The 26,159-nt window shown below is 48.4% G+C and overlaps 1 protein-coding gene across 1 annotated transcript in view; it reads right to left on the bottom strand.

Annotated features, from left to right (window-relative positions):
* The window catches only part of LOC142579622 (paired box protein Pax-6-like), a 95,975-nt gene that overhangs the window by 6,166 nt on the left and 63,650 nt on the right, over positions 1-26,159 (bottom strand). Inside the window, exons 4-6 of the mRNA XM_075690013.1 lie at positions 14,272-14,542; positions 4,390-4,515; positions 2,393-2,475 (exon numbers count right to left, since the gene is read on the bottom strand). Of these exons, the coding sequence (XP_075546128.1) occupies positions 2,393-2,475; positions 4,390-4,515; positions 14,272-14,542 (480 nt within the window). The remainder of the gene's footprint in view (positions 1-2,392; positions 2,476-4,389; positions 4,516-14,271; positions 14,543-26,159) is intronic.

Raw genomic sequence — 26,159 nt, 5'->3', positions numbered from 1 at the left:
TGCAGTCTTGCTGAATAGAACAACGTCATCAGCAAACCGAAGGTCGCTGAGATATTCGCCGTTGATCCTTACTCCTAAGCCGTCCCAATTTATTAGCTATAGAATACTTCTTCCAAGCACGCAGTGAATAACATTGGAGAGATTGTGTCACCTTGTCCGACCATTTTCTTTACCGGTATCCTCCTAGTTTTCTTGTGGAGAATTAAGGCACCTGTGGAATCTTTGTAGATATTTTCTAAAATATTTACGTAAGCCTCCTCTACTCCTTGATTATGTAGTGTCTCTATGACTGCTGGTATCTCTACTGAATCAAATGCCTTTTCGTAATCTATGAAAGTCATGGAGAGAAGTTGATTTTACTCTGGAGATTTCTCGATTACCTGATTGATTCGAGCTCTCTGGGACCCCTGAAGTCGTGAGACATATCGTATAAAGGGCTGCAAGCTCTTCAACCATGACGTCTGCTTAATCTTTCATTAAAATAGACTGTTATTCCATATTCACCTGCCGCCTTCCCTCGTTTCATGTCTTCTAAGGCCCTTCTAACTTCATCGCCAGTTATAAAAGGAGCCTCTGTAACCTGTTCATTACTACTTTCAAAGGAGGTGCCCTGGCTGGCCTGGGTATTGAACAGGTCAGTATAGAATTCTTCCGCTGCTTTTACTATACCTTCGAAATTGCTGATGATATTGCCCTGCCTATCTTTCATTGCATACAACTTGGCTTGTCCTGCGCCAAGCTTTCTCACTGATTTCATGCTGCGTCCATTTATTACTGCTTCCCCAGTCTTTCTTACGTTATTATCTTGAATATCTTTTATTTTCTCCTTGTTGATCAGTTTTGACAATTCCGCAAATTCTATCTGATCTCTCGAGTTGCCCTGTTTCATTCCTTGTCGTTTCTTTATTAGGTCCTTCGTTGCTTGGGGGAGCTTACCTACTGGCTGCCTTGTTGCATTGCCTCCCACTTCAAGTGCTGCTTCTGAAGCCAGCCTAGTTACTGTTTCACTCATTGCCTCTGTGTCATCTACATCTCGATGTTCTAAGGCTGCATATTTGTTTGCAAGTATACCAGCCTGAATTGGTCGGCTTTTATCCTTACTGCGTCTAGGTTGGCCTGTTTCTTATTGACAAATTTTACTTTTTCTCCCTTGAAATTCAGGTGAATCCTAGACCTCACTAACCTATGGTCACTACACTTTACCCCACGTAACACTTCTACATTCTGCACTATGCTGGGATCGGCAGAAAGTATGAAATCGATTTCATTCCTTGTTTGACCATTAGGGATTTTCCAGGTCCACTTTTTGTTGCTACGCTTTCTGAAGAAGGTGTTCACTATTCGTAGCTTATTCCTTTCCGCGAATTCTAACAACATCTCTCCTCTAGTGTTTCTAGAGCCGCCGTCGTAGCTCCCAATTGCTTCTTCACCAGCCTGCTTTTTCACCACTTTTGCACTGAAGTCGCCCATTAGTACAGTATACTGAGTTTGCGCTTTACTCATGGCTAATTCCACGTCTTCATAAGACTGATCTAGTTCATCATCATCATGGCTGGAGGTTGGAGCGTAGGCTTGCGCCACCTTTAATCTACACTTCTTATTAAGTTTTATTAAGACTACTGGTATACCCTCATTAATGCTGTAGAATTCGTAAATATTGCCCGCTATGTCCTTATGTATTAGAAATTTTGCCCCGTATAGCTTCCTGTCTGGGAGTCCTCTATAGCAGAGGACGTGGCCGTTAGTCAGCACTGTATAAGCCTCACCAGTTCTTTTAACCTCACTAAGGATATCCCAAACAATGCCTGATAGTTCCTCAAGGAGTCCTGCTAAGTTAGCCTCATCAAAAGAGTTCGGGTGTTAAAGGTTGCAAGGGTCAGTCGTTTAACTCCGTTTAACGTAAAGAAATCATGCAGAACCTACCTCAGAATGAACATCGAAGTTAATGCGATTAGCATTGAATCAGTGTAGCGACACACCCTATTGCCCAGCGTGTATGCAAACGGGCTCCTATCTCACACTTCCCACTGCACACGCTGCGCCATCTGGCGCCGCCGCCGCGAATTTCGCGCGTTGGTTGATGCAGTTTAGCTTCCCGAAGACACCATCCGGAGTGTTATGAGAGGCGCCGTGCTAAGAGCTGCGAATGGCTTTCAACGATGTGTGTTTCTTTTACGTGCACCCCATGCTCAGTGTAAACGAACACCTTTTACATTCCACCGCCACCTGAAAGCGATGGCTGCGGTCGGGAATCGAGCCCGCCACCTTGCATTCAGCAGCAGAACACCACAGCCATTGAGTGCATGCGTAAAGGGCAAGGCGTCATTGCGACAGAGAGAAAGAGGTAAGAGAAAGAGAGAGGGCAGTGCATGCCGAAGCCTGCAGTGCTCACCTGAATACGTGCCTCGGGCAGGTCGATCTTGGCGGCTAGCCTCTCTCGCGCAAAGACGTCCGGGTAGTGGGTGCGCTCGAATTCTGCACGTGAAAAGGAGAGGGAGCAGCATGAATATATGCCAGGTGTTCCTTCTTTCTTCTTCTATTTGTTTATTACCGAGAGCATTTTTTTGCAAGATCGCCATGGGGCAGATGAAGCAATTCCACTCCTCTATCTGGTTTATTCTAAAAGACGGATGTTAAATGCGTAACACTAACACTAGCTAACAAAACAATGTCCATAAATTAACTTTTAAACTTATACATGTACGTCACAAATTGCATTTACGAATTGGAGGCGCTTGTAAGCTCGCAATGCGTATACATTTAGAAGAATTTCTGAGGTTAATAGGAAGAAGTTTCGATATTTCCGTTCCTAAAATGAGCAATCAAATCCACGAAATCCAATAGCGTTCTAGTTAACTTTTTCCCGCACTGTTTAATAAGGCGTTTTGTTCAAAAGGCAGGCGCATATGGAGCACGTGCACATCGCAGCAAGTTTGTGGGCGCTTACCCCGAAACTGGCGCTAATTTCAATGCTTGTTTCTGTTTGACATGCCTTTGCAGACTCGACGGCTACGGTTCGCGAAATATGACATGCAACCGAAAGCAAATGATGAGAATCGTATTTAACGTAATTTTGATAATTAGCTATGTGTTTACCCTGCTTTCTGACACAAAAACTACCAGCCTCTCAATGGTAATTTACCTCAGACAATGCAAATGTGCTATATATGTCACAAACAAGGTTTTAAAATTCTGTTCAGACTAAAAAAATAATAGAATAAGCTACTAGGACACACACGCACAAGCATCAACTATTCAACGGTGAGATAATTTATGCCGAACGTGCATGCTGTTGCATGTATTAATTGTATTGGACGCTGCATGAGTTAATGAGGTGGTTTATGTATACATAATTTCTCGAACGTAATGCAGGACGCAGTGCTTATGAGGAGGCCTCTGGAAGGGACCGAGGGTCCCCCCCCCCCCCCCCCCCCCAATACATGAACGGTCTTTATAAATCATGAATAACGTATGTTTACATTGTCAAAGCCACACCGTCAAGACTAAGCAAGGCGGAAGCTTTCCACTAATACGTCCGCGTAAAATTTATTTGAAATGCAAATTGAGAAATACAATAATGCGAGGAACCAAAGTGAAACAACAAATTAGCATACGCATATTCTAATCTTTCCACATATAGTCCTATGTGTTGTCAAGTTGTCATTGAAGAGTGCACTATATTTGCGCATTTGTTGCAACATTTGCAGCAAGAATTGCAACCTCCCGTGAGTGCTTGATTACACTATAGCTAGACGTACCATACACGTGGTTTACAGTGCAGCACCTTTCTACTTCAGCGGCACGACGCGGCTGTCGATCGCACTAAAGTGCATCGAACGCTCAGTTAAATGCCCTCGGATAGGTTAAGGTGTTACACATGCCGCGCCAATACATTACCTGTGTACGTGTAATTTAAACCTAACAATATTCGAAAAAGTGCGGATGACGAAGTCTTGCCTCCGCAAAATTGAGGTCCGTTTCATGATTTACTTATGGTTACCTTCTTGGGGCTTTTTGACCGAGGGTATATTCCACAGCCTGCAGACATTTTCCTCTACACCATCTATAGTCTATATATACAGTCTAGGGACCGTTTGCACCTTTGATCATATATATTGTCCATAGCCCGTCATGCAGAATATACACAAAGAAAATGAACTAAATCTCTAGGAAGGTAAAGTAGCACCCGCAACAAGTGAGATATGACTGTCTAAATCTACTCGTACAAGATCGACGTACGCAGCTGGGCGTCCCAAAGAGACTTGGGACCTCAAATTTCACAGTGAAAACGTATAGCCTAGACAGGAGACGGAGAAAAAAAAAATCATGCGAAGGATTCTGAACGAATGCGGATATACAGAGTGCATAAATATAGGAGTGCGGACTCACCTTTCTCTAGCGCCTCTATCTGCTCCATGGAGAAGGAGGTTCGGTTCCGTTGAAGCTTGCGCTTGAGTCGCAAACGTGCCGCCGCATCGTCGTCGCCGCTCTCTTGGGACTCCGTGTCCAGCTCCGCTGCATTAAGAGAGAGAGACATTCATTCATTCATTCATTCATTCATTCATTCATTCATTCATTCATTCATTCATTCATTCAGACGCCCCCATACCGAACGACTAATTGCACGTTCTCTGGGAACAACTAGTGAAAACAAATTTGACGGAACCTATCTCGAGACACACACACACACACACACACACACACACACACACACACACACACACACACACACACACACACACACACACACACACACACATATATATATATATATATATATATATATATATATATATATATATATATATATATATATATATATATATTGTTGGACTTTATGTCATCGTACAGAAGTGCGCTAAAAATTTTAAGGAGTGCCAGCCACGAAGAAGACGTGCTCCATCGCAATTCAAGAAGAATTAGCAAATCAATTACTTCGTCTGTCAATGAAATGTGATGATTTTAATGGACAGGAATATAATTCCGGCGACACGCTGAAGAGGAAGTGACACGGAAGGCGAGTGTTTCGATGCGTTAATTGTTAACGGTGAAGTCAAAGCGAATCAGATAAAAGCGCGGTTCACTGAATGTAGGAACAAAATAGCTATGGTGGTTGCCCAGAACACACTTAGGCAAATGTGCGAAGGTGGTATCGAATATAATACCACCTATATGGTATAATCCACAAACATTTCCTATATATGAAAACGTGAATATTTCATGGGCGTCTGCGCAAGGTTTCGCTTATGAAACTGCTCACCTCCTGTGCAGCTTTTGCGCAGGTACTTGTAAGTTAGTTTTATTTTTGTTCAAGCATTTCCTTTGACACCATAAATATTTATCTTACGCGCAGACCCGCTCGCGAATAACAAACGCCAAGAGGAAGTCAGCAAAACAAATGATAAATAGCCAGATAAGTAATGAAGGAATAAGTAATGTGAAGGCATGCCGAAAGAGAAATCGGCCGCTTTATCTGAGAAGAAACAGGAGCCACTTGAAGGCGAGACACACCTCTCGATGACCGTAAAGCTGGAATGCAGCAAAGCTTCATTCTTTCATCGCACTATCTACGCGACTGGGACAGGGCGCAAATGAGCTCACGCCTGTAGTGGACTATTGATACTCCACTCTCTAATCGAAGATTGCTGCGCCGCTCTATACAGAATGGAGTTGCGAAACTTTTCGAGGTAACCAGAAATTACGTATGATTGTTTGTGCAATAGCCAAGCTGTTAAATCTCAAAAACCTTAGCTCAGGGCGCATCTGAGCGGCCAGTCACGTCTTTCGAACGGTGCTACTTGGTACATTATCAGTAGCCCCACCAGGCACCTCTACCGGCAACCTTCACGAGTCGCTTCTACCATTAAGCTAGTAGATACAGCTGGCAGTTTATGCACACGCAAAAAAGAAAGAAAGAAACAAAGAAAGAAAGAAAGAAACAAAGAAAGCGACTCTGCATGCGCCTTCTGCAGTCACAAGCTACAGTCGTGCAGCGCCGTCGCAGCACATTTCTACCACTCTCCCGCACTGCACACGCTCCTCAATCCCGAGCTTCATATCGCGCAGTGGTGCGCTGCAGTGTAGGCGCCCCACCGGGCGATAGCGACCGTGCCGACAACAAGCAACCGCAACAGCGACGAGTGCGCGTCCCTGTAACAGGAGCTACGTACTGCACATACACGTAGTGCAGGACTCCGCTGGCAGCACGTAGGCCAGCCCAAACAGCGAGAAAGGAGGGCACGCAGACAGACGGAGAGAGAAAGGACGTAGAGAACGGGCGTTATCGGCTCGTTCCGGTCCAGCGCGGCCCAGGAGCGGCGCGTCCTTTGGAGCCCCAATCTCGCGGCCTGATCCTCGCAGCCAAGCGCTACGCGTGCGGCGGCGCGGCGGCAACCAACGCGGCTAGCCGAGCCAAGCCGAGCCCGACCACTGCGGCCGCGGCGCGAGTTGAGCGCGCAGTCGGTGGTGCCTGCGGGCTGCGCTTCTCTTATCGGCGGTGCCGCCCGGGAGGAGAAAAAACCGCGGAGGCCGCTCTCTCGGCCGCGGCGAGGCGGAGGATGGGAGAGTTGGCGACGTGCGCGTCCTCCTCTGCGGTCTCCTCCTTTTCCTCTCGTCGATAAGGGAGCCAGGGATGCGCACCACTGAACTAGCGCTCCGCGACGTCTTTATAGGGGAGGCACAGTGGCTGATGCACGAACCAGCGGAACGCTGGGCGTGGAGCCATCCCACGGAAGCCGCTGTTGCGGCAACTGGGATGCACCGCATCGCTAAAGTACGCAGTCGATACAGTGGCCGCCCGAACCGCGCGCGACAAATGCGTAGAGATGGCTGTTAGTTTTGACACTTCGACCGTGATTCGCGTTAAACATAGCGAAATGCCCGCCTCATATCCATAAAGATGCTTTTTGCTAGGGAGAAAACATATCCATTTCAGTTAATTTCTTCCCTGCGGTTTACTATGTAGATGCTGTGAATTGGGCTTCACGCTTCCAGACGATCTCATTTTTTTAGCCTGCCCGTAAAACATAGGGAAAATGTGGACGCGTCAACAGCATGGGGAGATGTCTTGGGACATTGCGTTAAGTCACAACGCGATGGAAACGTTTTTGTGTCGTTTGACTATTTTTATCAAAGGAACAATGAAAATAACTTGCAGAAGCCGCTACATTTTCGTGAAGATTGTAATTATCTTTCCGTCAGCTTAATGATGCCTGTTTTGGTTGAACTGAGCGACTAAGTATACCGTAACCAGTAATACGTATATGAATGTAGGCTACAGAACGCCGTTTTGAATACGCTTAAAGGAAATGTGTAGCAATGGGCTAACGTGTAGTCGTTTTTGTGCTTGAGGATATGAAAAGTTTCTATAAACCAAGCTAAGACAATCCTTTGAAACTACAGTTAAAGACATGCGGGACAAAAACATTTATGGCCCGCAAAAGCATGCAAATAAATCTCACAATGCCCAGTGTTATCGAGAGCAAGGGCAAATACATCGAAAGGAAGGTGGAAAGTTACCTCGGAGGGTTGTCAAACTGTATCGAAATGTAGGGAAAAATCGATGAGTCGCAAATAGACTCGCGCAAATGCGGCGAGTGGTTAAAGTGGTTTAAGTGCGGGCGATAGTTACTTCTATAAAGTTACCTTAGGACTGGAAAGTCAGAAACTTGAAGACTACGCCGACAAAGAAGGATAGGGATAGGTGAAAGTGGTTTCGCCCCCGCTTACATGTCCCTTCTTCTCCCCCATCCACTCCATTTTACTTTTTGTTGCATAGCCCTGAATTTTTTTTTTTAACTTTGCAGCGATGACGAGTACCCTTATATGTCTACTAATGGCAAGAATCTGCGCATGCAGGATACTGCAGATATAATTTTGTGCTATTTGGTTCACGACCATTAAAGATGTGAGCACTTCTGTCGGTGAAAAAGCCCGATCGCTGTTGATATACTTGCAGCTTTTTGTTGTCCACTTCTTATTTTTTCTTTATGAACATAACATCACAGAAATCTAAATTCGCTGATAGCTCACGTATAGTAAATCCCATCCAGGATACCTAAAATTTTGATTCTAAATGAAGCATGATTTTCTTTCCGATTCATTGCGAACAATGAAATGCGCACTTTAATTTGTTTTGGCCCAATTTCTCTCTCTCTCTCTCTCTCTCTCTCTCTTAATCAGCGTCAGTGCACTCAACCTGACAGTCCCCGTGTTGCGCCAAGTCGTAGCCGCGCCTTTATCCGCTCCGACGGTTTGACGACCACGAGTCTTGACAGCAAGGCTGACCGGCGGCGAAACTCAATACGAGGTTATCGCGCTATCGCTTTCCTGTCTGTGTGCACTTGCGATATTGAGTGTGCCTTCATTCACCTGGTTTGTTTTCCGTGAGTGCCTCCGTTTGGGTATGTATATATATATGGACACGAGCGAGTCTTATTTTTTATTTTTTTTTAAATTTTTTTAGTGTAGAGCCTCCAAGACTCGAAAGAAAAGCTCGTTCCACGAGTCTCGCTCTATGTTCTCACGGATATCTCTGACCGCTCCCCAGAATATGCGCGCGGTCAGAACCACGCGCAATGTAAACGTAGCGCTAAGTGTTCCGATAACTTTGTATAGCCTGAAAAACCGGGGAAAGATAAGGTTAAATCTGTTCAAAACTAAGCCCATCGTGCAAGGTGGGGACAAAGAAGGAAAAAATGACACACTGGGTGCTGATATAACCAGCACGCCGAAGCGTCCTACCCTCGTCTAAATTTCTTCGGTGTGGTCTTGTGCGTTAAAGACATGCGGGTGACATTCTCCGGGCGTGGTAGCGGTGAATACGCTGAGCAGCTTTAACACATACCACGACTCGTGCCGGGGATTGAATATGTTATATACTACGCCGCACAGGAAGATGGCGTGAGTATTCACAAGAGAGCTTTACACTCAAACGCCGACGAACCACAGGAATGACATAAAGAAGCATTACTGCAAAACAAACAGGAACAGCAACTCTGTACTGGATATACTCTTGAAACACCACGCTCAACAGAAGCGCACATAACTTCCTTACTTCAATAAGTACTGTACGTTCCACTCGCATGCTGGGGTATAAATGTCGGCATGATATTCACGACGAACGAAAGAGTAACTGTTCACGCTGTTCTGGATCGCGTCGTGCTATCCATCGGATATGAAATGGTTTAACGGTCCGCAGCGCTGGAGCGTCATATTTCCGGCTATTTCTTGACTTACGTAGCGTTGTGGAGATGGACCATGGACAGTACTCGGTGAGCACAACCCAAGGCTCAACGTACACAAGAACCCCGCAATAACGTACAACAGTGCAGCGACAAAGGCGAAATCTATTTGCGTTCGCCTCGTTGCGCGTGTTATTTCGTAAGCATACATACAGCTCTAGTCTATGCAACACTTCTCCGTCTGTTAAGTTTCCGTTCGTGTTCATTCTCCATTGATTCGGTTAACGTCCACTGGTCCACTACGACGCCTCGTTGCTTTTCTTTAGCGGTTTGTCGATATTAGACATGCATGATCTGTAAATAATATTGACTTGGCCAGAACTTTTGCATGCAATAAGCGTCCAGATTTGTACGTATCTGGTTATACACGACAGCCGATACATGAGCAAGCCATGCGTCTAAGACGTGCGCCTCTGATCTGCGACAACCACGACCACAGCGCGGAATACAAGGTGGGGTGGAGACGGAGGTTGAGGTGGGTGATTTTGACGAGAGCCGAGGGTGCGTCTCTTTTTTGACGGACGGGCCACCCGGGAGACTGACGCGGACGCAGCGCAGGAGAAGTACGCAGGGAGGAAGAAGCAGAAGGACGAAAGACGAGAAAAGAAGAAGAACGTCGCGGTCTTCTTTCATCACCCACATTGTGCGTCACCTTCCGTGGGATCCGCGCACACGCACACACGCTTGCGCACGCACATCCCGAGCAACGGCCAAAGCAAACAGCCACACACAAAGCGTCCGAGGCGACCTCCAACGGCGTATTTGTTCTCCCTTGTCTGATCCCTCACGGGGACAGTCCTCCGAATAAAGGGAGAAAGACGCGCCGAGTCCCGCTTTTAATCTGTTTGCGTTTGCTCGTTGTCGACCTTCACTTTTCTGTATTCCTTTTGCCCCGTGCGGCCCTTGTCGTGTGGCAAGCTGTCTCCCTTCTCCCGCTCCTCGGCGGGCTTTGACGTTTCCGATGATCGTGCTCTACGTGTGCCCCCCGCGGACTTCTGCTGCGAATGCTGTCGTCGCTTGCGCCGCTGTAGCGACGGCAGCCTCTCTACGCGTAACGCGCGTCCGTACGTTTGTGTGCGAGATCGAGGCACTGTATGTATACACAGACGCGTACAAGGCATCCGCGCACGTGCGTTTGCGTCTCGCGAGCGTTTGTATCGCTGCCGCGCGTCCTGCCAAATTTGACGCGCGACGCAGCGGCAAAGCTTTCGGCATCCGTCCGGAAAAGGAAGGCTCTGTACTCTCGTCTGCCGCAGCGCTCACCCTCCGAAATTTTAAAGGAGCTCGGCGAGTCGCAGCACACCTTACGGGCCTCGGTCGAGGAAGAAAAGCGCCCCCCGCCTCCCCCTCCCCCCCCAACGCGAGAGGCATAATGGCGTCCCGCTGCGAAGGTTGGTGCGCACCTTGCGACGTGAAGACGACGGCGACAACGGGGACGATTCTTTTATTATCTTTCTTTATTTTATTTTTCCTCCCTGTTCACTAAGGAGCGAGCGGTTATTCCTCGGCTTTCGAATTTGGCACGAAAATGTGGATTTTTTTGAAGAGCGCGCGGGACATATTGTTTGGTTTACGAGGGGGGGGGGCGAAGGGGGAGCACTCGTGATTCGAGTATAAAACGTCCTTGTGCACGCTTGAGTGACATTTATGTGTAACCCTGCGGCGCACAGTCAAGCGCTCAAACCGTGGCTTCCTTTGCTCGTGCGTTTTTCTCTGCGTGCGTCCGCGTTTTGGGGCACTAAGAGTGGTGGAGATATAACGCGAGGTCGAGCGCACTCATGTTTGCGTGTGTATACGTCGGAGGTGCGAGTTAAATGGCGCATGCAGCACATAGCGGAGCAGAAAGACAAGGCTTACCATGCGGAATTAGAAGGTCGCTGAGGTTAATTTTACTGCCTGAGCGTATTGGGAAGCGAACGATCACTCGCGAAAGTGCATGTCGGCGTAAGCATTATCAGTATACCTATTACATATGGCGTACAGAGCATGCAGCCTAACTAATACGCATCGCACTCGCAGTCCATTGAGGTCATAATGCATATATATATATATATATATATATATATATATATGCATTATGCCCTCAACGGACTGCGAGTGCGACGCGTTGTAGTTAGGATATATATATATATATATATATACATATATATATATATATATATATATATATATATATATATATATATATATATATATATATATATATATATATATATATATATATATATATATATATATATATATATATATATATTTGTGCATGTGGCAATACTTTAGGCGTACATTAAGGAATTCCAGATTTCCGAAAGTATAAGAAACCCTCCATTATACTTGTCTTATAGCACAGGAGTTGATTTGAAGTGGTATGTCCTGCCAAGTGCGTAATAGCATAGCAAGTTATCTGCATCCGTCATTGCTGCAGACGCCACCGGGCCTTCACGCACACAGTGCCACTTAAAAATGCAATACTCATACAAAACCACCTGTATAGCTTCAAAGAGTACAAAATTCACCTGGCTGTACCTTGGACGTAGAACTTCCTTTTATTTATTTCGTACTGTCTTTCTCTGCTTACACAATCGCCTTTGGCGTCACCACGCAGAAGGCTTCTGGCAGCCCACGTTGTGACCCAAGGGCTATATGGTGTTCTGTCGCCCACAGCGCTGTTGACGAAATGATTCCCCGCTGCGGCAGCCGAATTCCAATGGAAGCGGAACGCGAAAACGCTCGTGTACTTTGTGCGCAGCTTAAGTAATGCCAGTTCGTCAAAATTATTCCGGAGTTTCCTACTATATTGCGTGATTTTCACACGTGAAGCCCCTATATATATATATATATGTGTGTGTGTGTGTGTGTATAAACTCCAGGTGGTGAGAATTAGTCCTCAGCCGCCCGCTCCAGCGTCCGATCCTAGCCCATTGTGCAGCTTCGAGACGTTAAACACCACAATTTATTTCAATGAAATTTAATTTCGAGACCAGCTCTGGCTCGAAATTAAAATCCCGCCGCTAGAGGCGTGGTTTCCAGCAGTGCGGTACATGAGCCGCTTATTCCAGGCAGTGCATCGTATAACCGACGACGTCTGGATGCACTTGCATTTCTATAGAGTACTGTGAAACAACGCCAAGCAAATAATGCGCAGGCCGGCGGCCAGAACACTGAGATTGACTATACCGCACTGCGAGTCGTCGGGCCGTACTATATGCATTATCACATCTATGTCAGGTCACTGTTTCGAGGCATGGAAGCCTCAACTTTTGCAGAAGCTGCCGGTCGGAACAGTAAATGTAGTACCGCGCACATTCCGACAGATATAACGTTTCGTCGAGTGAAAATCGGATATCACATAATGAACATAACAGGCCATAACCGTGTTCATTCATGTTTGGAGACGTGCGTGTGCGTGCGCGCGTGAGGATCGTGTGTGCACGATTAGTAAACCGCGTGTAAATCTCTGGCCCGGCCACAAAGCACTGACGGTGGCTGAAAGTGGCCGGTCTTCTGGCTGCAAGCTGGCGTGCTCCCTTATTGTCCTCCTATACACTATAGGGGGCCCACTTTCGGCGACATCAATGGCTCGCCAAAGCAGCAGTTTCCCGACTCTCGGGCAATAGATATGTATATAAGGTTAGGTCGCATTATAGAACGCTTCCGAGCAATGCCGCACTTTTATTACACGACTTCTTACATTTTTTTCCCCCCCTGAAGGTATTTTTTAGGTAAAAATGGGAACGTGCTCTGTAGATTAGTTTTGAAAAGGCCCTCAATATTTTTGTAGCTTTATTCTCTTTTTCTAAAAAGAAGAGGCCTGGCTCTAAGCCAAGGTTATAAACTATATCTTTAACGCTGTTCGAAGCGGCCTTCCTGCTTAGTACAGAAAACCACAAAGCGACGCACACCCCGGCAGGGTCAAACCGGAAACGACCTGCACTTTCTTGCATTCGACCGCCCACATATCGTACCTCTTCAGTCGGCGGCTGTAAATACGGCTCAAACGTGTTAGTTCCTATAGTGGAGGTTTTAAAAGCCGCCGGATTTAAAGAAGGACCCTCTGCTCCAACCCACCCCAACTTTCCTTGAATGGCCAGACGTTATAATCTTTACAGTTCGCTCCGTTTGAAGCCATTCATAAAGCACTAACTATATATGTTAATATGGTTTTGTCGTCGTTGTTGCTGTTGTTTCATTCTTTGTTTTTTTCTTTAACTTCCCACTGGGCGGATATGGCCAGAAGAAAGAAATCACAGGTAAATCTCTTTTTTCTTTCAGTTTTCTCTGGGACAAAATACATTTTTTCACAAGATTGTGCGTATTTGAGCGACATTCCACTTGCACAATTGCACAAACTGCAATCTTCCATCACTGCATTCGCAGACTGTATTGAACGCGACGGCTCGTGAATAGGCTATAGATAGTGGACAGGTTTAGCAGCGTATTCGCTATTATAGGCCTACATGTCGGTACAATTCATGGCTACTTACATTTATAGCGTGAAGCGAAGGTTATATAGGCTTAGAAAGGTTAGCAGTTAGGATCAATTGCTCGGCGTGATGATAGCCATGCTCGAGGAAAATAAATAAGAAACAGCGCAACCATGGGGCTGTGTATATAGAACGTAGTGGCTATATTTTCTTAGTTCCCCTTGTTTCTCACGCTGTTTTCTTCGTATCTAAGCATGGATGCACACACCAACACTCCCAGCTTTCACCCTTGCTAAGGATAGGGCATAATAGACTTAAATAGATTAGAAGTTATGAATGTTCAGCATGTCAGCTAGCACATGCATGTAGGCTTAGCACTTAAGCTTATAGCATTTAAGCATATATGAGTGACTGGCGTGGTATAGCGGGAAAAAAAAAGCCCCTGCAAGCAAAATTGCAGGTGGAAAGCCTGCAGGCGAGTCGCTCTCGCGTGAGGTTATAACCTCCAGGCGCTTCGCTGCCGCTATGAGCGAGCCATGTAATACTGGCGCGTATTACGGCCGTCGAAGTGGCGCCGGCATGTAAACCAGTGCGCAAACCGCACCCACCGGTTGCCTTGTTGTGCTGTGCCGCGTGCAGCGTGGTGGAGGCTGCCGCTGCCGCCGCCACGGCCGCGGCCAGTGGGCCCTGTGCTCCGGGCTGCGTGGGCGTCGGCTGCGCGGGCTGCCACGGGCCCCAGCATGCGGCCGCCGCCGCAGCGGAGCCCAGCGGGGAGGCGCCGCTTAGCACGCGCAGCTTGTCGTACACGCCCTGCACGGCGGCCTGCTGCTGCTCCTTCTGCGCGGCCAGGTTGCGCAGGACCCGGTTGATGGAGGACACCTGCACAGCCAGCACGCGGGAACCCGTGGGTGTCATAAGAGACGCACTGGATCTACACGTGTTGGGGGCCAATGAAACGTGTAGTACGTATACTTGTCCATGGAATCTAAAATGGTGCGAAATCCGCTGATGCACGGTCCCTTACGTCTGCCCCGCTCTCGTGCGTTTGGGTTCGCTGCGACTAATCCCGCTACGCTTAGTAGTTGGATGAGAATGCGAATTCATATAAGTTACGACAAAAAATTACCATCATCCTCATCCTCATCTATACAGCTTATTCTCATGTCCGCTGCATGACGAAGGTCTCTCCCAGCGATATCCAATTACTCCTATCTTGTGCTATAGCTGGTCCCAAGTTAGGCCTGTAAATATCCGAATTTCGTCACCCCCCACCTAATTATACCTGCCGTCCTCGAGTGCGCTTCCCTCCCCTTGGACAAACCCATTCTGTTACTCTAGTCGACCACCGGTTACCTGCCCTACACGCATTACGTGGCCTGCCCAGCTACACTTTTTGTTTTAGTATCGCCTATATAAAATATATCGGCTAACCCCGTTTGCTCTCTCCAATCCACACTGCTGCCTTCCTGTCGACAGTTACACCATGCATTGTAACAAAGAGCGCGAACAAGGTGCCTCGCGCCTGGCTCAACTGTCAATGCACGCGGCCACGGACTTTGTTATCAGAATGCTGCTTTCGACGACAGGCAAAGCAGCGAGTGCCGATAAACTGTGCACGCCTCCTTTCACGGCGAGAAAAAAAAAAGCGTAACCAAAGTTTAGCCTTCACTTCGATCGCTGGTGACTTGCTAGGTAGCCTTATTTACAGCGGATAATATGCAGCAAAGCATTGCTGTGTTGTGTCCGAACAGTAGTGGCGACCCGCCGTGGTTGCTCAGTGGCTATGGTGTTGGGCTGCTGAGCACGAGGTCGCGGGATCGAATCCCGGCCACGGCGGCCGCATTTCGATGGGGGCGAAATGCGAAAACACCCGTGTGCTTAGATTTAGGTGCACGTTAAAGAACCCCAGGTGGTCTAAATTTCCGGAGTCCTCCACTACGGCGTGCCTCATAATCAGTAAGTGGTTTTGGCACGTAAAACCCCAAATATTATTATTATTAACAGTAGTGGCGCAATAAAAAAAAAAGAAATTGCTTAAAATATGTGTAAACCCAACTTTCGAGATGAAAGGCAAAAGAGGCTAACCAGAACAAATGTCCGTTTGGCTACTCTGCACCAGGGGATGCGGTAAGGGGCAGTAAAGGTCAAGAAACAAGAGAGGATGAAATTTCTCTACAGCCCAATGCTTGGGGAAGGGGGGGGGGGGAAGGGGCGGACATCTGTACTCATTGGTAGAACTAATTTGTTCGTCGGATGTGAGCGCCACATCTTCCGTATATGTGAACCGAATCCTCAGTCATCCCTGTGGTCCAAGTGCGTTCCGGAGTGTTTGGAGGCACATTCAATTAAGCATGGATGTTCTGTGTCGTCTGGGAGGCAGAGGGAGGAAAATAAATAATATGCATACGACCTGTTAATAATATACGTTATATACAGCGGCCGCTAAAATACGCACAGAGGTGTGGTTCTAAGAGAATAAACATCTCGCGTATACTGATGGCTACATTATTGTCACATCCCGCTTGACTACCCGTTTCATTCCATTATAATTATATAGTTTATGGCAAAGAACTTAACTGAGTGTTATCGGAGTTATACAGTCTTGCTTTCCTTTTAGCAAAATACTTGACTGGCCTTGACGGCACAGACCATATGTGAATTGCGCCACTTCTTTCCCGGAGAGAGCTACTGCCTATAGCTGTCCAGGTCACAGAACGAAACATATTGATATGTATACACACGGAAGCGTAATGCCGTATTTGATGTTGCAGTCCTGGCTTACAATTCTGCACTATTTTCCTGTTTTCTGCCTTCTTTTTTTTTTCTTTACATAGTTTTTTGTTGGACTCTTCCATGTGCTTCCGCATGCGTACGAGAATTTATTTCCATGATGAATGTTTCACACAACCGCTTCTGAGATAATTTTGAAAATGAGTGAGAGTAATGTCCAAATTATGATATACAACAGGACTCGCGAGGTAATTCAATAAGAGGGAAATGTACGCAACAGAGATCGGGAACTTTTTGTATACTTTGCACTGAACAGATCGCTATCGTACAATGAACCTTTCTTTAGAACAATGGGGAGTCGAGCGCTCTCTATACAGGGACCGTATCCTTGGACCGCGGCCTTCTACAGACATTGGAAAGAGAGAATTATATGCTGTGCGTAATTTGTTTGTTTAATGCAACCTTGCTGCTTCGGAATACTCAAAGCACATGCGTGCACATGCACATGCACAGCACTCTCTATTTTTCCATTTTTTTATATTTCTACTGCATGTGAATACGGTCGTACTTTATTTGATTACATTTGTTTTTCGAGCAATTTTCATCGCTCAGTAAGTAAAATGATGTAGCAGATCTGCTCCCGAGCTCTCCGCCTAGTACTATATATATATATATATATATATATATATATATATATATATATATATATATATATATATATATATATATAAACGAGAAGAAAGGGGGTTAACAGAGGGGCCCGATCTTTATTAGTCATATCATGAGAAGCCAACGAACACTGACACCAAGGACAACATAGGGGAAATTACTTGTGCTGAATAAATGAAATAAAGAAACGATAAATTAGTGGAAATTAAAGTGGATGAAAAAACAACTTGCCGCAGGTGGGAGCCGAACCCACAACCTAACAACGATATATAATATATATATATATATATCGCACATATATATATATATATACACATATATATATATATATATATATATATATATATATATATATATATATATATATATATATATATATATATATATATATATATATATATATATATATATGTGTGTATATATATATATATATATATATATAACAACCTAACAACCCACAACGATATATATATATATATATATATATATATATATATCGCAAAGCTACTAGTTCGTAAGCAACCTCTGCCATTAGTCCGCCGCCTTCGCTAATAATATGTCCAGCATCAGGATTTGCTGATATCTTATCTTACGAACAATTATAACGTAAGAACATTGTTTTGTGAATACAAGCTTACCAAAATGTGTTGTACTCTGCGGCTAACAGCTCGCTAGGACAAAGGGTCTTGCTTGGTCAGTGAGAGATCAACTCTATGCAAAGGAGTTGCCTAATCGGGGAAATTGGCGAACTGCCCTGCGCAATAATACGGATGATCCCGACTGGACGCGTTGAATCAGGTTGCATGCAGCATCCGCGTCTGCGTGCGTGGGCAGGCGGACGCGTCTGCCGGAGCTCAAGGATGACGCATCGGGTGTCGTGGGACTGTGTAGCCGCACTTCTTGCGAAAATTGACTCACGCGACTCGCCGATGTCACCATCGCCCGTCTTGTCACGAGATGCCGGCTGGTTGCGCAAAAGTCCGGCACCTAATTATGACGCCTCCGCTCTGCAATATATAGTAATTACGCGACAGGCGAACCTGCGTCGTCGCATTTTTTCTTTTTCCAGCGAAAACGGTCCAATACAGCGAAGAGGAAGGGCCCCGTAAATGTTGGCAGTCGCAGCGGATTGGGGCGCGTCGTGTGAATGTCAGTTAATACATGCAGCAGACGTTCTCCATCACACACACACACACACGCACACGCACGCACACACACACGTACACGCACGCACACACACACACACGCACGCACACACACACACACACACACACACACACACACACACACACACACGCACACGCACACGCACACGCACACGCACACACACACACACACACACGCACGCACGCACGCACGCACATACACACACGCACAGGCACACACGCACGCACATACACACACGCACACACATACACACGCACGCACACGTAAAGCGTATGTAAAGCGTATAAAGCGTATGAAAACGTAAAGAGCATGACTTTGTACGCATGACACCTTTCCACGACCCTAGTAATCATAATTATCATCCTAATATAATCATCACGCAAACGACCCGCAACTGCATAAAGATTCCTACAAAAATTAAGAGAGAACGCTGGTGTCATCGTGCAACAACATATAACAACCCGGAGAATATTAGGCATATAGTACATTCATTTGTCTAAACATCATGCTCGTGGCTTCAAACGTTCTTGTATAGCGTCATTTATCGCATACTTTATCTTCATAAATTGCCAAACAATTACATTCTCCTAAGCACGTGAAGGAGCGAGAGCATGCGCACATATACATAATAATTGCCAATAGTTGCATCTATATATAGCGCAATGTTCTTGTAGGAAATTAACAATTTGCAAAGTCACAGAGCAGTCCGAAGCCATGACGGACGAAGTTTAAACGCACGTGCGCGTTTTGTATAGCCACCATTGCCATGCAGGCCGGAAAGTCATGCCCGCATGCTGCTCCCTTCGGCACTACATACGTATAGGGTGCCATTTACTGAATTGTGTAAGAAGCGCCGGTAGCTAGTCGTCTTTTTGGTGACGTGCATGCGCGCGCGCTCGCCGGACAGCCGTCGCGACAACTCGGTGGCATGTCCTCCGTCCCCTGCAGCACAAGGCCCGCCTGCGGCACGGCTGGCCGTCGCACGATCAATCTCGGCGCGACCGAGTCCATTTTTTCCCCGAAACGCAACTGCCCTGAAATCCGCGCCACTACCGAGCGCGCCACGCGAGGTCCCGGGCGCGCGGACCGCTAACGAGCAGAAACTTGTTACGGACTATACGAGCCGGCTTGTCATAAACAATCCCTCCCCCCTGCCGTGGGGCAACGCCAAACACACACATACACGCGCACGGACACGGGAGCCGCGCTGCCGTTTTAAATCCTCGAGTATATCGCCGCAGCGCAAGGCGCCAGGCCCTCGACGGACGCCGCGGCGCTCGCAAACCCTTAATGCGGGAGGGCGAGCTTATAATTTATGCTCCGCGTTATGAGTCGGTCGGGGACACGACTCGTACGGCGGTGTTTAGCGCACTCGGCCTCTCTCCAGTGGCGGCCGTGCAGGAGTTAAGCATCCCGGCGCACGCCAGATGCAGTGTGCAAGGGTGTGGCTGCTCCGAGCGAACCTCGCAGAACCTGCACGCATATACGCTGCGTCAAACATATAGTTCAGTACAGCGTGTCCAGAGCAGAAGTGTCCCCTTCGTAGCTCTAGTCCACGAGCTAGTCAGTGCAGTCGTGAATACTGCGACTATAGGAACAGGCGATTCGTTTTCAGGCAGCGATTATTTGCGATGTCTGGATTGCATTCTGTAGAGTGTCAATACCCAACAACTAGCTTTCCAGTTTAACACGTTGTTTGGATGAACCCTTTCGTACAGAGCATGTCTCTTTCGCCATTATATATAGTATCCTTAAAGCAATCTATGTGTTCCCTCTCATTTTGCTCAAGGGGAGAGATTACGAGCTTCCCGTGTATAGCAGAATAGATTCTGAGCTTTTTCATAACCTCCAGCTGTGAAATACCGACCACAAAATCCGCTAATATTTCGTCAATAACCCTTGGAAGCTTGCAGCAGCATTGGAGACCCCCCTGTCAGCTACAGAAGCGAACGCGTGTTTCTATATCGTTGCACTTGCGACGCGAAAATTAAGGGTGGAGATGTTGTCAGCTTACGTTTCCAGACGCAGGTGAGGCGACGATCCGGAGACCTTTAGATATTAAAGAAATGGTCGTGCTGATTTTTTAACAAAGGGTTCTACGGGACTATTGCAAGCGAATTGAGGCAACCCCACCCTATTACCACACTTGCACGTTTCTCACGAGCCGCCATGGACATGGTTCACGCGCGGGGGGGGGGGGGGGGGTTGTTCGTACAGAATCAATGCGAGCGCGCGAGCACAATGTCAACGGTCCAGCTTTACCGAGTCGAAAGAGGACCTGCTTTTTTCGCAGTGCGGTGACACGCCCTCTGTCCTACGGCCGAGCCTTCGCTAACGCTGCACGCAGCTACGGCGAGACGGAACGCTGTGGATAGATGGGAGGAAGGTGGGGGGGGGAGGCGCATGCCAGGGCAGGCATCGGACGACGCGCAGCGCCTGCCACGGCTGCTCTAGCGCCCGCGAGCGAGCTGACGGGCGCGCTCTCTCGGCCAACGAAACGAGCAGGGGAACGAATGCACAGTACGCTGCAGCGAGCCCGCAGTATACTCCGCCTCGCGACGCCCTGTCGTCCCAGGGAGTCTGCGCCGACGTCCCTCCGCGTCCATGCTCTCCCCCTTCCAGGACCCCAACCTCTTCCTCCTCCTCTCGTTCTTGCGCCGTCACCGCGTTGGGTCGGGCTGGCGCCACATCGCAACCAATTTTCCGCGCTGCTAAAGACAGGAGCGGATTAACGCTTTGCGTCCGCCGCCGCCGAGCTGTTCTTGCTGCCCCGGGGGAAGAATTCGTCCGCGGCGGTGGCTGCCGGGAGATACGCCAAGGAGTGGTATTTCCATTCCCCCTATGCCCACCTCCTCCACCTTCTATTCCTCGAGATGGGATGAGCGCACGTGCGCGCTTGTGTGTGCGTGGCTCGCGGAGGGGGGGGGGGGGGGCCACGAGCGTGAGCGTTGCAGGCCAACGCGTTTGTGGCCGCCCCGGGGTGCTTGCTCGCTCCCATCATGAATGGATGGACGGCGGAGGGAACGCTATGATTCGCTCGTTTGCGGCCAAAATGGGAGAAAAAAAAAGAGAAAGCGGTGGCTGCCCCGTGCAGAGTTCACTTCCCGCTGTTCGCGAGTTTATCGTCGGTTGTTCGTTTCGCGGGAATGCACTCGCTGTTTTGTTCGTCATTTGCGCGTTATCTGTGATTTGCGCCACAGCCTCCTACGTAGTCGTCCTTGACGCAGCGTGTCCGTTCGCCTGTCGGAACAACGGGATGATGAAATCGCTTGTTTCTTTTGTCGGCAGTTGACGAACAGCGAACGATGATGTGTGACGCCCTGTGACGTAAAATACTTTACCAAGACGTGTTAGAGAAGGCAATGTGAAACCATAGTCGCTTGTTTGCTGTCGACATTCCCGCAGGTTCAGCTCACGTGACGAACATTCAGTGAAAACTTCCAAGCTGCAGCATCATCGCAGGGCGCGCTTCCGGGTATAGGTCAGTTTGTTAACTTATTGAGGTACCTGTCATGTGTTCTTTCTGCGAAGTTTGAACAGCGCAACTTCGCTTGCACAAAACGCACCGAGGGGGTAATCCCCCGACCGATGTATTTTCTGATCTCTGGAAACCCTGGTTACATTTTTTTTTTTCACAAGGCGCAAATTGTTTCCGCAGCATAACAATGTCTTACCGACTCTCTAAACGTGTATATAGAACACACAGCGCGACGACTCCTTGTACAAGCGGCACAGGACTTGCCCACGTTGAGGGGACATTTTCGCTGTCGTGACTCTCCTCGCGTATATACGGGAGCCAGAAAGGCCCAGAAGGCTCCGAGATGAACATCGATACGAGAGCGTGCGAGCCAGCTGGCACATTGGATTCTTCTGCTCGAGCAGCTCGCGTCTGCGAAGCCTCGCACAGTGCGATGCGGCGGCGGTGCCGGCGCCGTTCCCGTCCGCGCACCGCGGTCGTGCTCACGTACGCACATGTTGCGCTGCGAAGCCGGCGGCCGCGACAGTTCCTGAGGGAGCCGAGATAACGCGGGCTGCGCGGCGGGGCCAGTGACGTGGCCGCCACCCCCGGCACTCAGATAAGCGCGCCATCTTCCTGCCACCAGCGCGGGCAGCATACCCCCCCCCCCCGCCCCTCCCCCCCCATCTATAGCCTGTCAGTTTCAGCAGGCGAATACGAGCAGAGCGGACGCAGAAGAGCTCGGTGTGTATATTTTACGTGTGCTTTAAGAAAAAAAAAGTGCCAAATTTAGGCTGGTATATACTGTCAGATAACACGTAGTTATGACACATAATAATGTATATGTATGCGACAGCGCTTCTATACTCCCCCCACTGATTTGTACTTTATTTTAGCTCGTTTTTTTCTGACATAAACAAAATAAAACCAAACAAACTCGGTCAGTGTATGGTTGCGTGCACTCGTGCGTATATACAGCCACTGGTGAGGTCAACCTAAATGGCGCGCACACCTGCACAGACGACGTTTCCGATAAATGAAGCAAACGAATGCGAATAGCATCCTGCACTCCCAGCTCACGATGTCTGACGATTACACAACGAATGTGTAGGCACAATAGTGCGCATTTTTTTTTTTTTTTCGATCGGTTCACAGCCACATTTTGTACCGAGGCGAAAATACGTCGGTGTTGTTTGGATCGGACCGCTGGTACGATCTGTTGGGAACTCGGCGCTGACGCCCGTGGTTGTACCTGGGTCGCAAGCCCCAAGGGTAGCGTTGGCCTGGCGGCCTGGGGTACAACTGGAAGCATCCGAAGGTCCCGGCAAAGCATGAGTCGACTGGTAACAACGAAACAACTTGTTTATTTTAACATCGCAAAGAGTTGGCGGTCAGGTTTGACCGTAGTAGAGAGACGGGAGAGCACTTCACTCAACAGAAGAAATCGGAGCCCTCCCTTTTGGCGTCCGGGGGCAGCTGTTTTTATACTCTCGCAGTTGAGGGCAAGAAGGAACCCCTCAAAAGACGAGCACGTGAATGTACAATGGGCTAATGGTGACGCACACTGTCGTAGCGATGCCGTAGCACCATGTCGAGCACGATCTCGTAGCACCCTGTCGTGGCGCTGCCGGTCGGACACAATGACTGTAACGAGAAGATGGTCCCTGCTTTGGCATCGCCTGTTTCGGGCATAATGACTGGAACGAGATCCCTGCTTTGGCATCGCCTGTTTCGGGCCCAATAACTGGAATGAGATCCCTGCTTTGGCATCGCCTGTTTCGGGCACAATGACTGGAACGAGATCCCTGCTTTGGCATCGCCTGTTTCGGGCACAATGACTGGAATGCGAGGATGATCCCTAGGCGGTCGCCTCGCCGCAGTCGCGCCTGGAAACACCTGGCGATGAGTGTTGCGGTGACGACGATCGGGCCAAAATGTCCGCCGCCCCGCCGCAGTCGCGCCGGCAAAACCACGTGTCGCAGGCGAAACGCAACAGACCGCCCCGCCGGGGGAAGGAGATCCCGATGGACAGGGGACTGCATCCGCTGTCCGGAGGGATGTCGCTCGATGATGCTCATAATCGAAGTCGGGCGTCCCTCGACGTTTCTTGAGCGCAGCGCACAGAGAAGGCCTCGTTCTCTTGTTCAGGTTCGCACGGGACACTGCAAAGTGACTTCGGGAGAGTTCACATTTTTGTTCTCGTTCCCGGCAAGCGTTAGAACTACGCTGAAACTCAACCGCTCAGTCAGCAAGCACGGCACAACCCTCACTAAGCCCTGCCAGGCTCTTTCCCCTTTTTATACCACTGCCTAGTTCCTTACAGTAGTCTAGCATCACTCAGAACGCGTCCACAAATTGAAAAATTGCACTAGAAAGCATATCATCACTTTGAAACACTAAACAAAAGCAATATGTTAAAAAAATATCCTGCCTCAGGAAGAAAAACATCAGTAACAAACAATTTTGAGGCTGATTCCTACGTTAGGGGCTTCGACTTAAGCCATCGGCGTTACCGTTGAGACTCCCCTTTTTGTAACGCACCTCAAAGGAATATTGTTGTAAAGCGAGGCTCCAGCGCAGGAGGCGGCCATTTTTGGGAGAGATGGTCTGCAGCCATTGGAGAGGGCAGTGATCCGTCTCAATGATAAACCTCGAGCCGGCTAGATAGCATGACAATTTCTGAACGGCCCACACGAGACATGCACACTCTTTCTCGGTGGCGCTATACGCCTGCTCACGACTGGTCAGCTTACGACTAGCATACAGGACGGGGTGTTCTACTTCTCCATTTTCCCGTTGGCACAGTACAACGCCCATGCCTCGCTCACTAGCATCGCACTGAACAATGAACCCTTTTGTATAGTCTGGCGATCGTAGCACAGGCTGGCTTGTTAGGGCACTCTTTAGGGCGCTAAAAGCTCTTTCCTTTGTCTCGTCCCAGACGACTGTTTGAGGCTCTGTTTTTCTTAGAGCATCCGTCAGGGGAGCCGCGATATCAGAGTATCTAGGGATGTACCTCTGATAGTAGCCGGCGACACCTAAGAACGACCGAATATCGGTCTTTGTGCGCGGTTGCGGAAAGTCTCGCACAGCGGCCACTTTTATTTCAGAGGGGCGGCGACGACCCTGACCAATCACGTGACCGAGGTAGACAACCTCGGCCTGTGCTAACTGGCACTTAGGAGCCTTGACTGTCAAGCCTGCTTCGCGCAGGCGGGTTAGCACTGCCCGCAAGTGTGTCATATGCTCAGACCAGGATGCGGAGAATATCGCTACGTCGTCTAGATACGGTAAAGCGAATTCTTGCTGTCCCCGCAACACTTTATCCATGAGGCTTGAAAAACAGTATGGCGCGTTCTTCAAACCAAAACTCAACACTTTAGGACGGAATGTTCCCATTGGTGAAATGAACGCCGCATACCTACTAGCCTCTTCTGTAAGTGGAACCTGCCAATAACCCCTGACAAGATCTAGGGTGGAAATAAACTGAGCGCCACTAACTTTCTCAAGGCGCTCCTCGATGTTAGGGATCGGATAAATTTGATCCTTAGTGATGGAATTAAGCCTGCGGTAGTCGACGCAAGGACGAGGTTCCTTGCCCGGTACCTCAACTAAAATCAAAGGGGAGGTATAATCACTCTCACCTGCCTCAATAACACCGAGCTGTAGCATTTTCTTTACCTCAGCCTCCATAATATCGCTCTGGCGGGGTGACACCCGATACGCCTTGGATCGTACTGGCTCTGTGGAGGTAAGTTCTATATCATGAGTAAGTACCGAAGTCCTACCAGGCCTCTCAGAGAACAGACCTTGAAACTCTCGTAATAGCTGGTGTAGTTCGGTTTTCTGCTCAGGCGACAGCGGTGCTTTACTGATAAGGTCACTAATGACTTGACCGGTGTCTTCCCTGTTCGTCACTGAGCCTAGTCCTGGAAGCTCGACCGGAAGCTCTTCAGGAACGTTTACCATCATGCACACCACTGCTTCCCTTTGTCTATAAGGTTTGAGCAGATTACAGTGGTAAACTTGCTGTGCTTTCCGCTTTCCTGGCAGACTTACCACGTAGTTAACGTCCGACAGTTTCTGAACAATTCGCGCTGGGCCCTCCCACTGCACGTCTAGTTTGTTGTTTAGCGATGTGCGCAATATCATGACCTCATCGCCAACCTCAAAACGACGGGCCCTGGCTGTCCGATCATAATAAACCTTGGCCCTCTGCTGGGCCTTTGTCATTGCTTCACCTGACAACTCCTGTGCCCTTCTTAAGCGTTCGAGGAGCTTAAGCACGTACTCCACCACGACTGGGTCGTCGCCCCTACCTTCCCATGATTCTCGAAGCATGCGAAGCGGAGATCGAAGCGAGCGACCGTACACCAGTTCAGCTGGCGAAAACCCCGTAGCCGCATGCGGCGCGGTCCTTAAAGCAAACATCACCCCAGGCAGACACAGCTCCCAGTCAGTTCGATGTTCAAA

Source organism: Dermacentor variabilis, chromosome 4, assembly GCF_050947875.1.
Source record: "Dermacentor variabilis isolate Ectoservices chromosome 4, ASM5094787v1, whole genome shotgun sequence".
Classification (NCBI taxonomy): Eukaryota; Metazoa; Arthropoda; class Arachnida; order Ixodida; family Ixodidae; genus Dermacentor; species Dermacentor variabilis.
Note: the sequence above shows the minus strand (reverse complement) of the source record. Positions and strands in the feature narration are given on the sequence as shown.